We start from the raw sequence: 13,792 nt of genomic DNA on the forward strand, positions 1-13,792 counted from the left end.
GTGAAACTATATAATAATTGAATGTAATAATAATAATAATGTTTAGTTTAGTTTATTGTTATTTAAAAAATTACAATTTAAAAAAAAAAACATAATACAATAAAATGTGAAAAAAATTTGTCTCCAAAAGCCGTAGCTTGTGGGGAGACAAGAGTTCAATGCTTCTTAATTTTATGAATTATCCTTAACAATACTATTTACAGATTTAAATATATTTAATCATAAAAAAACAAAAAATAAAGATAAGATAAATAATAACATAGTGATATACAGTAGTGTATTAAAAGACAAATTGTTAAAGTGTTTAATATACATAATTTTTTCTTTTGTAAGGTACAAAACTAATATAATATTAATATAATATAATATCTAATACATTAACCATTTGTTATATATTTTGTTTATAATAAAAACAGTAATAATGAGTCAATAATTTCTTGTGTTGTTTGTACTAAATAAAGAAGAATAAAAGTAAATATAAATCAGTACCTATACTGTAGCAGTACTAAAAGACAGTATCGACCATAAGCACTGGGCCATTTCTGATTACCAGTACAGAACGATGTTATCATCCCAGGCATACACCAGCACTGGGCCGACCCTGGCTGCCAGTAGCGCGCCGGTGGAACCGTGTATACCGGGAGTAAAATATACCTAGCGAGTATTGAATGAAGATAAATAATCACTGGTGAAATTCATAAATTTACGCTATTAAAATGTTTTTATATAAATTAATATTTTACGTTAACTTAACTAGGAATAAGATCCATTTCGCCGGCCACCCCTACTCCCCCCTCCCCAAAAAAAACCCAAATAAATTTTAACAATTATTTTCTTCAGCCTCCGTTTGTAGTGTTTTATGATGATATTAATTTCATTTACATATACATAAAATACATTGAGGATTAAAAATCAATTATTTTAGGTGAGTCAGGAAACGTCCCAAATTTTCAAATTTCAACTATCGTCTGGAATTTGTTTGTTTTAAAGATATTCATATACTTTGTTATAACAAAAATAATTCGGTAAAGACCAATTATGTGAGAAGGAGAGGACGTCCCATTATATTTAAAGAATAATCATCAAATTGAAAATAAATATAATATTTTGTATTTTTGGACATTTTATGTGTCAATAAAAATGTGATCCGACTTTTTGTCCGACATCAAAAAAATGAATCCGGACTTTTTATTCAACTAGACGCCAAAATGGAATAATGTGTTCAAGAAGTAATACATTACAATGTATGGTCAATATAGTGGCCTATACCTATACTGTTGGGTTCACTAACTCGACATTAAGAAATATTCTTATATCTTTAAAGTAAAATGTTATTTTAAATTTGTATTTAATAGATAATAATTTAGGTAATAAAGAATTTATACAATAAGGTATAGGTATCAGGTAGTGTACAAACTGAAACAAAAAACATGATAAAAGGATCTAACAAATATCATACCATCGTTATGTTTTTTTCGCCGGACTTTTATTCAGAGATTCGTAAATAGTAATAATAATCCCTTTTTATCTTCAAATTTATACCATCAAAAATATTATTAGTATTTTCTTTTTTAAATTGTACGGATACCCATGGCAACATAGGCCATTGAACTTTAAGTGACAAAAAAATTATTGTATGTAGTCAAAATGCTAAATAATTAATTATAATATTATTAATATTACATATTATAATTTAAAAACGTTGTACTCCAACAAAATAGTTGTTACATCATTCGACCGGAAAAATAAAATCAGAATAAAGTAGTATTCAAAAAAATCTACCTATTTGAAGCGGTATATTCCAAATTCGCCGACACCCAGTTTTCCGACACTCAATTTGACAACATACAGTTTAGTTATAAAAAATATAAAAATAACAACAACATGCAAAAATATAAAATAGTAAATATTTAGTAAATTTTTACTCCTAATAAATGTACATATTATGTATATTATTTATATTCGAAAACTGTAATAACTATGTTTAATTTATACTTACCCCCCTCCCCCCAACTACATTTCATAATTCTGGTTACGCAAATTGTCACATTAAATATCTTAGGCTATTAAGAGGGGAATTAAAATGAGTAGGTTACATGTCGTCGTACTCAAAATGTCGACCATTATTTTTAGGTGTCCGTTATTGAGATGTGTCAATTAAGGGAGATCACCGTGATATTTAGGTAACCAACTTATTTATTTGATAAGAAATACAGTGGACCCAACTTACTGTTCAGTACAATTAGTTTACAATGAATAATCTCTAAATAACGGACACTCTCGGACTCCAAAATTTCATCCGCTATTTGGAGGTGTCCGTTATAAAGAGGGTGAAGAAAAATTCAAACACATAATAAATACCTAAACCAAACTTATTAAATAATATTTTATTAAATCTAGTGGATTTTTACCCTGAGATAAATATTCACTAGTAAAAATATTGATGGTGAAATTTTACTTGAGGTAAATAATCGCTAGTGAAAATATCGATGATGGAATTTTACCGGGGTAAAATATATCTAGCAAAATATAACTTGAGGTAAATAATCACTGGTGAAATTTTACCTGTGGAGGGGTAAAATATCACAAGAGTTAAATTTTACCAGAGTAAAATTAATCTAGTGAAATTTTACGCGGGGTAAATTATCGCTAGTGATATTTTACCGGGGGTAAATAATCGCTAGGGATATTTTACCTTAGAAGGGTAAAATATGACTGAGGTAAATATTCGCGGTTACACCGGTATTAGCCAGTACTGGCGCAGTGTTGCACCCATTGTGAATTTCCGATTGGGTTATTTACTACTATTAGTTTTTTTTTATCTATGTCTATAATAAAAGGTTAGCACAGTCAAAAACATGAAAATAAAATACAAGGTTCCCCGTACGTTGTTTTTAGTGAAAATTGAAAAAAAAGTTGAGCTTCAATCCACAATAATTTTGATGAGCGTTTGAATTTAGAATTTTCACAAAATTCGTAAGAATCAAGACAATTGGCAAATTATTTTAAGTTGAAAAAATGTTTTCATATCTAATGTTTGAAAGTGTTTTTATTAATATTTCTATCTTTATTCAAAAAAAAAAAAATCCACCGAATAAAAAATTAAATTTTTAAACAAACAAAAATTAAAGAGAAATGGGAATGTTTACGAAAAACCCAATTTTTGAAAATATCTATTTTGGTTTTTGGAGTAACTCTAACAAAAATGATCGTAGATACATGACATTCGGGTCCTCCAAATGGGTACTTGTTTGTTATCGCTCCGCCAGTACGACGTTAAAAATTTATCTCCTCACCACTCGTGTTTGCTATCGCCCCACCATAAATAAAATATATTATAGTATAATAAAATAAACAATAAAAAATAAATAAAAAATGTAGGTATTATAGTCATAAATAAAAAGAAAACTATAAATTTACAAAGGAGGCCAGAACTCAGAAATATCTTTTAATATTGTTTCAAATGCATCATTTTTTCCGAGACGTGTTCTCCATATAAATTCTGCCAAATATGATTCCGGAAAATTTCTTTTAGTTCCAAGTCGCTTTTTATTTCCTCATTTAGCAGATCCCCACAACCTCTCGATGTTTTGGGTGTGGGCCCCTGTGTCCGGATCAACAAAATTATAAGTGTGGTTAACAGTATTATGTTTGAATCACAAAATGTTACTGAAGGCATTTCTCGAGCCCAGTAGTATATGAAATGGACAATAGTGTGTATTGGTAGTCTAGAACTCAAGAACCAGTTAGCCAATTGTTAACTCTTAAACCCTTTTCCTTCCGGCAACTTCTTTTCTGACACCACCATCGCGATCCCTTGATAAACATTATATGGCCATTTTCACAAACTTCACTAACTTACATTATATTATGTTGTTGTAAAAAGCTAATTCCAGTATCACTGTTTGAAACAACTGTAATTCAGTAAAATTCATTTTAACGTATTAAATTTGATTGTTCGTAATTTTTAGTAGTAGGTAATATAAAAACGAAAGCCAGTAACGTACTAATATCCTATTATGATATAAAATGTATTTATTTCCTAAAATATTTCTCAAAATAGACCGTCTATCACGAGCTATAAGCACGATAACTATATGGCGGGGCGATAGCAAACAAGAGTGGCAGGGAGATAAACTTTTAAAGTCGTACTGGCGGGGCGATAACAAACAAGTATCCTCTAGTAATTTGATGTTGATAGAAATTTAAAAAAAAAATTGAACGTAGATCGACAATAATTTTTTATGAGCGTTTGAATTTAGAATTTTTCCAAGATTCGTAAAAATTGACAAACGCCGGAATCAGGATGCTACAGTTTATTTAATGGGGAAGGTGTCTCTGTGACCGAATCAGTCAATTGCAATGATCACAGAGAGTACATGAAATAGGGGGAATTATCATATACCTAATATATCATCGTCGGATGGTAAATGCACAGCACATTTCGCCTGGTTGATCTGGCGGCTAGTGGTGGTTGTGGAGGGTTGTGCACGCGAATTTGCAACCACCAGCAGTACGACGTCGACATAGTCAACTCAATTTGAAACCATGAAATGATCGAGATTAGGTGTTGTGTACATATGTAGTAGTGGCATCTAGTTATTTTGCCCTGCAGTGGTGAAGGAAGCGATTCAATTTATTTTTTCACGACGAGTGCGCTATCCAGTATAGAATATACAACTCTATGTGTAAAAGTTGATAAGATATGAAATACATAAATGCCGCCAGTGGCAGGCAGAATTTCCCTAACGCAGCTGCTTTAACTTTTCAAAGGGGGAGGAGCCACCTTGTGACCAGAAATACATGCTAAGGCCCGACCTCTTGTCTCTTTCTGCCACATTTTATTTACATCATAACCTTTTTATAAGTAAAAATTGTGAGACGGTGGTGGTGGTAAGTACTTAATTATACAAATGCCTCAATTAAAATTTTGGTTCAGTCCACCACTACTACATACATTATTCTGTTCCAGTTGTATACAAAATAAATTAATCAACACAAATTGTGGGAATCAAATTTGAAGGTTTCGAAAAATGTTTCAAAATGTCCATTGATAGTACTGATTCTAATTCACTAGAGCAGTGGTGGCCAACCTTTTTTTAACTCGGGCCATAAAAAAAAAAATTTTTTGACCGCGGGCCATAAAAATTTTTTTTACTTTAAAGTCATCAGAATTTTAGGTATAGGTATATAATTTTATAATTAACGACATTTTTAATGTACTTAATAATTTTAATGACTTTATTTAATACTTAACTTAATAATTACTACAAATAAAAGAAAATTAAATTGACTTACATTTCAAAAAATATTTTTAAATAAATTATTAAAACACATATAAAAATAAATATAAACTATACAAAATATCGTTTTACACTTACAAAACATATTTTAAAATGTATTAATTTGTTAATGAGAACTTTGAGCTTATTACTGTTGACAGAGGAAATTAATATTAGGTTCTAATTTGGTAGAATTTACCCGGAGAACGGCGTGTAGATGTTCATTTGTGATGCGAGATCGAGTTTTACTTTTGTTAATTTTCATCGTTGAAAATACTTGCTCACAAATATATGTTGAACCAAATATAAAAGACATCTTAGCAGCAAACTTCCGAACATTTGGAAAATCTTCTTCAGACAAATTTGAATAAAACTGAACAAGATTTTGAGAGCTTGTCAAATTATTAAATGATGTTCTTAAAGAATTATTAGATTGGAGTTCTATAATTTCTAATTGTAAAGAAGCTTCGACAATTTCCGGATTTATATTAAATGGATTTTCAAATAGATTTATAATTGGTTCTTTAGTTCGAATGTCTTTAAAACGATTTTCAAATTCACGAATAAGTGTGTTAATAATTTTGATGCACCTTTGTTTTGGAAATATACCACAATCTTCTGTTTTTAAAGTAGCACAACATTCAAAATGGGAGAAATTTAATTCTTCAATTTGATTTAGAAATAAAGATAATTTATTTTGGAAAGCTTTTACTAAACCGAACAATGTACTTACGAGTTTTTCTTTTCCTTGTAGTTTTAGATTTAACAAATTCAGATGATGTGTTATATCTGTTAATATTGCTAAATCCCATAGCCATTCACCATCATTTAATTGTGTTTATTGTTTATTTTTTTCAATTAAGAAAATTTCAATTTCATGGCGCAGGAAAAAAAATCTTTTCAAAATTTTTCCTCTACTTAGCCAACGTACATTACTGTGATATAAAACATCTTTATACAAGAATCTTTATATAAGAAAATTTTGAAATTGGCGATGATTCAATCCATGTGATCTTATAAAATTAATAATTTGTACTACAATAGACATAACATTTTCTAAATCTAAAACTTTCTCACATAGTGCTTGTTGGTGAACAATGCAGTGAATTCCAATTGGTGGAGATAGATTTAGTTCAGACATTTTTGAGTTTATTCTTCCGATTAGTCCACTCTTAGAGCCTATCATACTTTTTGCACCATCTGTAGTAATACTAACAAGATTTTCAAAATCAAGACCTAGATTTTTGAATGTATTTAATAAAGCTTAGAATATATCTTCTCCTGTTGTAGTACCACTTAAACTCTCCAACGCTCCCAACTCTTCTGTTATTTCAAAATTTGCATTCACACCTCGTAAAAAAATTAGAAGTTGTGCCGTATCTACCATATTTGTACTCTCATCTAATGCTATTGAAAAATATTGAAAATGTACTCTGTCTTGCACTTGTTCAAAAAGATTAAGTCCAAGATCTTCTATTCTTCTAGTAATTGTTTGGCGTGACAAACTAACTTGTTCAAACAAACATTTATTCTCAGGACATATTTCATCAATAACATGTAACATACACTTCTTCAAAAATTCTCCATCAGAAAACGATTTACTTTCTTTGGCTATTAACTGAGCAACTCGATAACTAGCACGGACAGTAGACACGTTTTGTTCACATTTTTTCTTAAATATATTTTGTTGAAAATTAAGTTTTTTTTTAAGAAATTAAATTTTTCTACTCTTTCTTTTCCTTCTAGATTTTTAAATTTGTCTTTATGTTTAGTTTCATAGTGTCGTTTTATGTTGTATTCTTTTAAAACTGCAATAGTTTCTTTACATATTATGCACATACCTTTATTTTGCCATTCTATACAAAAGTAATCGTCTTCCCACTGATTTTTAAAAACACGACATTCCGAGTCAATTTTCCGTTTTTTGTTAGACATAATGAACTTTTACAATACACAACGTAATATTACATTAACTTTATATTAGTCCTGACCGCAGACGAATAACGACTGATCACGATGGCTGTAGAAACTACAATGTAGATAAAATTGGTCGCGCGACGAGCACAGTAATATTACTATATGTTGTATTACTATATATTGCTATACTACTAATATAATATTGTAGTATTGTAGTTTCTACAGCCATGGTGATCGTATGAAAATAAGATAAGATACGGTAATGCTATTTATATTATTAAATTACATAGTAACAACAAAAACGCTACGATATGGCGATACGGGATTAAATATGAAGAATGTATACTGTATATTTTTAATATTTTTTTTTACGTAAATGTAAAATATTCTACTTCTTTTGCGGGCCAGATATTAAATGATGGCGGGCCGTAGTTTGGCCACCACTGCACTAGAGTAAGTTGCAGTTTATTATAGGTACTATGTTTTACACTATCTAACATAATAATTGTAAATGCTTTTTTTAGACATTTACGAGACGCCAATGATAAACGTAAACAACTAGATGTTAAAATTGCAAAAGGAACGGTAACTAGACTTTATATGATGAAACAATTAACAATCGAATTGGAAATATTAGACACATTACTCAAAACTTCTAATGTAAAATTGTGCTTATTATACAAGATGTAAATGAAAGATCTGACAAAAATAAAATGATTCTAGACACTAGTTAAATGAATCACGAACATAGTGAAATGATATCAATATTATTTAAACTTATATTGTCAATTGTTTTTTGTTATTTTATGTTCGCTATGGTGCTTTCAGGAACTTTTTCACACCAGAAATAAAATTTTGAACTCCACAAAACTCGTTTAGAATATCTTTAGTAAAGTTGTGAATAGTATACTGCTCTTCTTAGCCAAAAGACATTAAGTGACAATAATATTGTGATAGTTTTGAGAAAAAATACTTTTTCGGAACTATATTTTTACTTGTATCCCCCGTTATCAAAGTTAAGTAATAAATTAATGATTCTTAAATAACTTGTATTGTCTAATTTAAAACAACTCATTACAAAACTGTAATGTACCTATAACACTTCAAACCACATAGGTATACGTATTTTTTGCTTAGGAGTATCAGTACATGATACTATGTTCCCCGGGGTTAAAAACAGTATGAGCATATAACTTTTGCGTAGGAAATACATGCGTAAAATTCTGTCTGATAAACATGCCAATGATATCCGTTGAAGATATGCAAAGTTAATATTTAGGGACTAATAATATTATTAAGATGTACATGGGATGTTATTGATGGTTAAGCAATTAAAAAAAAAATTAATTTATAAGATGTTACAGTTTAAAGTCTATGAAATTACCTATACTATGTTTACAAAACATCATAATATTATAACTTGCATAATATGCAATAGTATAACAACAATAGTATAACCTAACCCTACAATGGTATGACAATAATATGATACCTTAAAACATCTATTTTATGTTATTTTTCAACATTTTTATAACATATTTGTACATATTAAATACACATCCATGAGATATTAATTCATACTAATTCGACTTTTATATAATGTAAATGTGAGGTCATATAAATTCTCTAATTTAAAATCGTATTAAAAATAAATATCTTTATTATAGGTTCCTAATTGAAATAAATACAATTTTTTTTTTCATTTTTATTATTCTAGAATTTTTAAGATTGTTCTAAAATCAAGCCTTATAATTATATTAAATTTACAAACGATTAAGATTTTCCTAATGTCTGAACCTGCAGTTTGCTTGGAATTATTAGCATTTATGACCATGGAACTCTATCAACATTAGTTATACATGTTGATTGTGGTTTAATGATAGAGGTAAGTCTCTACTAGTAAAAACATCTCTTTTAATAACATTTAGGTTATCAATAAACAAATTTAAAAAAGTATATTAAATTAAAATATTCAACTTTATATTTGTTTTTTTTTTTAAGTCCATGAATGGCAAGGCTGGGCATTAACGAGTTAAAAGTTAAAATTAAGTTAAAACGTTAAGTTAATTTTAATTAAGTTAATTAACTCGTTACTTTTTTTACAAATTAACTTTTAACTTAATAAGTTACTTTTTTTTTAAGATTAACGTGTTAACTTTAAGTTAATTTTATTTAAAATTATCTAAATTAAGTTAATTTTAGTGCAAAGAATAATGCAAATTATTAATGAGGTTTTTAGTATATTGGTAATTTACTATTTTAATATGAATTTCATGTAGACGAAAAAAGTATGAAAAATAACTTTAATAGTCATTATATAGGTATTCTATATAATATCTACTTACACGTTTATCATTATAAATATTGTATTAATAATATTTTCAAAGATAGTTTATACAGATTATCGTTTTAATGGGTTCCTTGAAGTGGATGTCGTATGTTGTCGAGACGTTTTTCCATTATTAAATAAATTCAATAATCGGCTAGTCCGAATTCGGTTCAACAATAATTACCGGCATTATAACAAGTCACAATATAGATAAAATGAAGAATTTAATAAATAATTATTTTGACATGTTTTTGCCGTTTTTGGTAAAGCCTATAATAAAGACCACTAATAAGTAATAAAATGATAAATATAAGTATACCATCATGTGTCAACCTTCGTAATATAAATTCATTTCCCATTCAATATTTCTGCTTGCCGCTTGGTATATAATTAAATTTATAAATGATGTATATTTCGCTTAAACTTTTACAGATATGAGTGAATAGCTTTGTATATACAGATAATATACTATATAATATTAAAATAAAGAGTAAAGATAATATAATATTATTGTTATTTGTATATATTTAACGTAAATAAGATTACAGGAATTTTATATTATTGTGATTTGTGAATCAAGGCTCTCTTCGTTTTATTTTCATAACATTGTTATTGTATAAACACTATATACCCATAGAATCCTAAGAATATTCTGTGAAAATAGTAAATACCATGAGAGCGAGTGTCGACGGGGATTAATCACAAAACAACTATGGTATAATATTATTTCCAATTTAATTTCATTATCCAACTAGCATGTGTTCTGTTCACATCTTGTTAGAATTTATAAAATATAGTTATTAGTTTATTAGTTTATTAGCTTATTATATTTCTGTGAAAGTTTTTTGTTTTTTTAAACTACAATGTCTGAAGACCATTTAAAGTGGACTTATTTAAAAACTTATTTCGAACGACAACTATCAACATCAGATACAACTAAAAAAAAATCAAATTTTACATTCAAATGCACGCTGTGCATGCCAAAAATTGATACCAACTTCTATAAGTTCAAATTCAAATTTAAAAACTCACATCAAGGTAAGTTTATTTATAGTAAAATATATATGTTAAATAAAAATTATAAAATATATACATATTCCTCATGCGTTATAATTATAATTATTCGTGACTTTAGAAAAAAATATCTGGTTAATGTTAAAGTTCAGCTGCCTATTATTATTATTAAATTGTTTTCAATAATATCAAAATAAATCACCATATTAAAGTAAAAGCAACAATTGTACAGCTTTTGTAAACAACTCGAAAATTAATGATTAAAATTATTTTTTGATCAATCGTGTTTTTAAAACGTTTAAGTACTAGCTATACTCTGTTCCACGAGAGAGTATACTCGTTTTTTCGTCCGTCGCTGCGCATCCCCCACCATTTTCGCCCGTTCGGTTACGATCGTCAACTGCTCGGCCCGGCGGTCGGCAACGACTCCTCTCATACGTAGGCACGTAGCGTTTAACATTTACAGCGATTGACACGACATCCACGTGATATCGCAACCACGCACAACGCTCTTCCTGTATGTACTCGTAATACGTGATACACGCCTGCAATTTTACTCCGCAACGCGCCGTTTTTTTAATTTACTGTTAATCATGCAATTTTCCGATGAAGAAGATGAACCAACCGCAACAGCTTTACCAACACCATCGCCCGTTAAAAAGAATAAAGCAGGAAAGGTAAGCGTCTTCTAATATTTAATTAGCTTTTATTAAATTGTGAGTCACCTTAAAAAAAAAAAATTTTAAACAGATTGATTTTTTAATTTAATGATTTTTTATTATTTATTATTTAATTCTTTATAAATAACATTAAGGATTTATTAATTATTAGATATTACCTAATTAGTAATTACTAATAAATTACATTATTTATAATATAATTTAAAAACAAATTATGTATTTTTTTATCTAGATAAATGTATGTGTATTTTTATCTTTATCTAGATAAAAAAAATGATATTATATTTTATCTTATCTAGATAAATTTTGAATTAATTATCTGTTATCTTATTCATATGATTTTTTGGTTATCTTTTCCCAACACTGCTCATAAGGGTATTTTTATTATTTTTTAGTTTGTCGGGACCTGCCAAAAGACCATCATCATTAATTTGTACAAAAAATATCTTCTTCAACAACCAAAAATGAAATACATAGATATAATGATGTCGTTGTCAAATGATACAGGGATTGGTATAACCACTGTAAAAAGAACAATTCGGGATTACAGACAAAAAGGTGTAGTTTGTTCACCTAACAAAAAAAAACAAAGATTAACCATCATCGAGAAAATTGAAGATTTTGATAAGAATGCTATTCGGCAAAAAATACATGGATTCTGGTACAGGCATGAAATACCTACGTTAAGTAAAGTGTTGGTTGCCATTAACGAAGATTCGAGTCTTCCAACTTTATCTCGTACTGGTTTGTATCGGCTGTTGGGAGATTTAAATTTTGAATTCACTAAAAGACAACGTAATAGTGCACTAACAGAGAGGGAAGATCTTATAAGGTGGCGCAGGAAATTCATTACAAATATAAGGCTCTATAGAAGTGAAGGTCGAACAATTTATTATCTCGATGAGACGTGGGTCAATAAAGGTGAGTGTGCAAATAAAGTGTGGGTCGACAAAACCGTAACATCGAGTCGTGATGCTTTTTTGAAAGGACTAACTACGGGACCCAAAAATCCAACAGGTAAAGGAAAACGATTGATTGTGGTACATATAGGTTCATCAAACGGTTTCGTCGAGGGTGGTCTACTGTGTTTTGAATCAAAAAAAAATACAGCAGACTACCACGACGAAATGAACGGTGATTCCTTTTATGATTGGTTTTGTGGAATTTTACCGCTGTTGGACGATAATTCAATTATCGTAATGGATAATGCGTCTTACCACTCGGTCAAGCTGGATCCCGCACCAACAATGGCTTGGAAGAAAAATAAAATCATTCAGTGGTTGGAGGATAAGAATGTAGTAGTTGACACGAAAATGATTAAACTAGACTTAATCGATAAGGTAAAAGAGATTCGAGCCACTGAAAAGTATGTTATTGATGAAAAAGCAATGGAAACAAATAAAATTGTCCTGCGTTTGCCACCTTACCACTGTGAGTTGAACCCAATAGAATTGGCATGGTCTGTGGTAAAAAATCATGTGAAGCAGAATAATACTACGTTCAAATTAAATGATGTACGGCAATTGCTGATCGATGGTGTTCAACGAGTTACTCCGGAAATGTGGGCCAATTTTGTAAAACACACAATTAAAGAAGAGGATAAGATGTGGGGTATTGAGACCATTACCGATGAAATGCTTGATGAACTAGTTCCAACATCTCAACATGTTCTAACGATCACAGGAGAAACGAGTACCGATTCCTCAGATTGAAATTAAAAATCATTAATATTTAAAAATTAAAATCAATATCATTCATATAATAATTGTTACTTATATTGTATTGCATTTATTTATTTAAAATACACATGTAAATTCTTTTATGATAGTATTTGTTCATCATTAATTTATATTAAAAAAATTATCTGTATCACTATAAAAAAAAATTATTATACTTTTTGCGTAATGATAAACACTACAGCACACTGTATATGCGATGCGATTAATATTATCGGTGTGTATAACCGATGTTGCGCGCCGCTAGACGGTAAAGAGTGGGAGAAATTGTGGTTCCGCGCTGTGGGCGGCGTCAGTCGGCTGCGCGAAACAAGTATACTCTCTCGTGGAACAGAGTATACCTACTCCCCGTTTTAAAAAAATTTCACTAATTGTAATGATTTTTGTTATTTTACAATATTATCTAAAGTAAAACTAAAACTAAAACTCGTAGGTATAAATTACCGTAATTTCGCATCAATTATTGAAAAATAAGTGGATGAATTTAAAAATGTGCGATTTTTATGCGTTTTATATTATTGATGTTAATACCTATTTTTTCAGCATGTTCATCCAAGTGAATTAATTAAATTTAATGAGCTTGGAAAAAGGAAGCCGTACAATAATAATAATTGACAAGCGTCTAGCGACAGGGAATCCGAATGGCTGCAAGATGGCCGACTTCGTTATCATGATCCGTTATCACCAAATTTGTTATCACTTTTTTTAAAAAAAAAATATATTTCTTTCCATTACCTTGTTTAGTTATTTCCAACAAAGTTGTATAATTTATTATAAACTCTATATAGGTACTAATTCGAAATTCCAAGTCCATCTCATTTTAAATATTCACCA

The 13,792-nt window shown here is 29.2% G+C and overlaps 1 protein-coding gene across 1 annotated transcript; it reads left to right on the top strand.

Moving 5' to 3' along the window:
- The first annotated feature begins 11,135 nt into the window (after positions 1-11,135).
- Positions 11,136-12,934, top strand: LOC111041074. The gene is made up of 2 exons (XM_022325228.1): positions 11,136-11,219; positions 11,618-12,934. The coding sequence occupies exons 1-2, from the start codon at positions 11,136-11,138 to the stop codon at positions 12,932-12,934; spliced, it is 1,401 nt and encodes a 466-aa protein (XP_022180920.1).
- Positions 12,935-13,792: the final 858 nt, after the last annotated feature.

This window comes from Myzus persicae, unplaced genomic scaffold (genome assembly GCF_001856785.1).
Source record: "Myzus persicae strain clone G006 unplaced genomic scaffold, MPER_G0061.0, whole genome shotgun sequence".
Classification (NCBI taxonomy): domain Eukaryota; kingdom Metazoa; phylum Arthropoda; class Insecta; order Hemiptera; family Aphididae; genus Myzus; species Myzus persicae.

Coding starts and splice junctions, on each gene's coding strand:
- LOC111041074 (XM_022325228.1), top strand. CDS start 11,136: ATGCAATTTTCCGATGAAGAAGATGAACCAACCGCAACAGCTTTACCA. Junction 11,220..11,617: donor AAAAGAATAAAGCAGGAAAG/GTAAGCGTCTTC, acceptor ATTATTTTTTAG/TTTGTCGGGACCTGCCAAAA.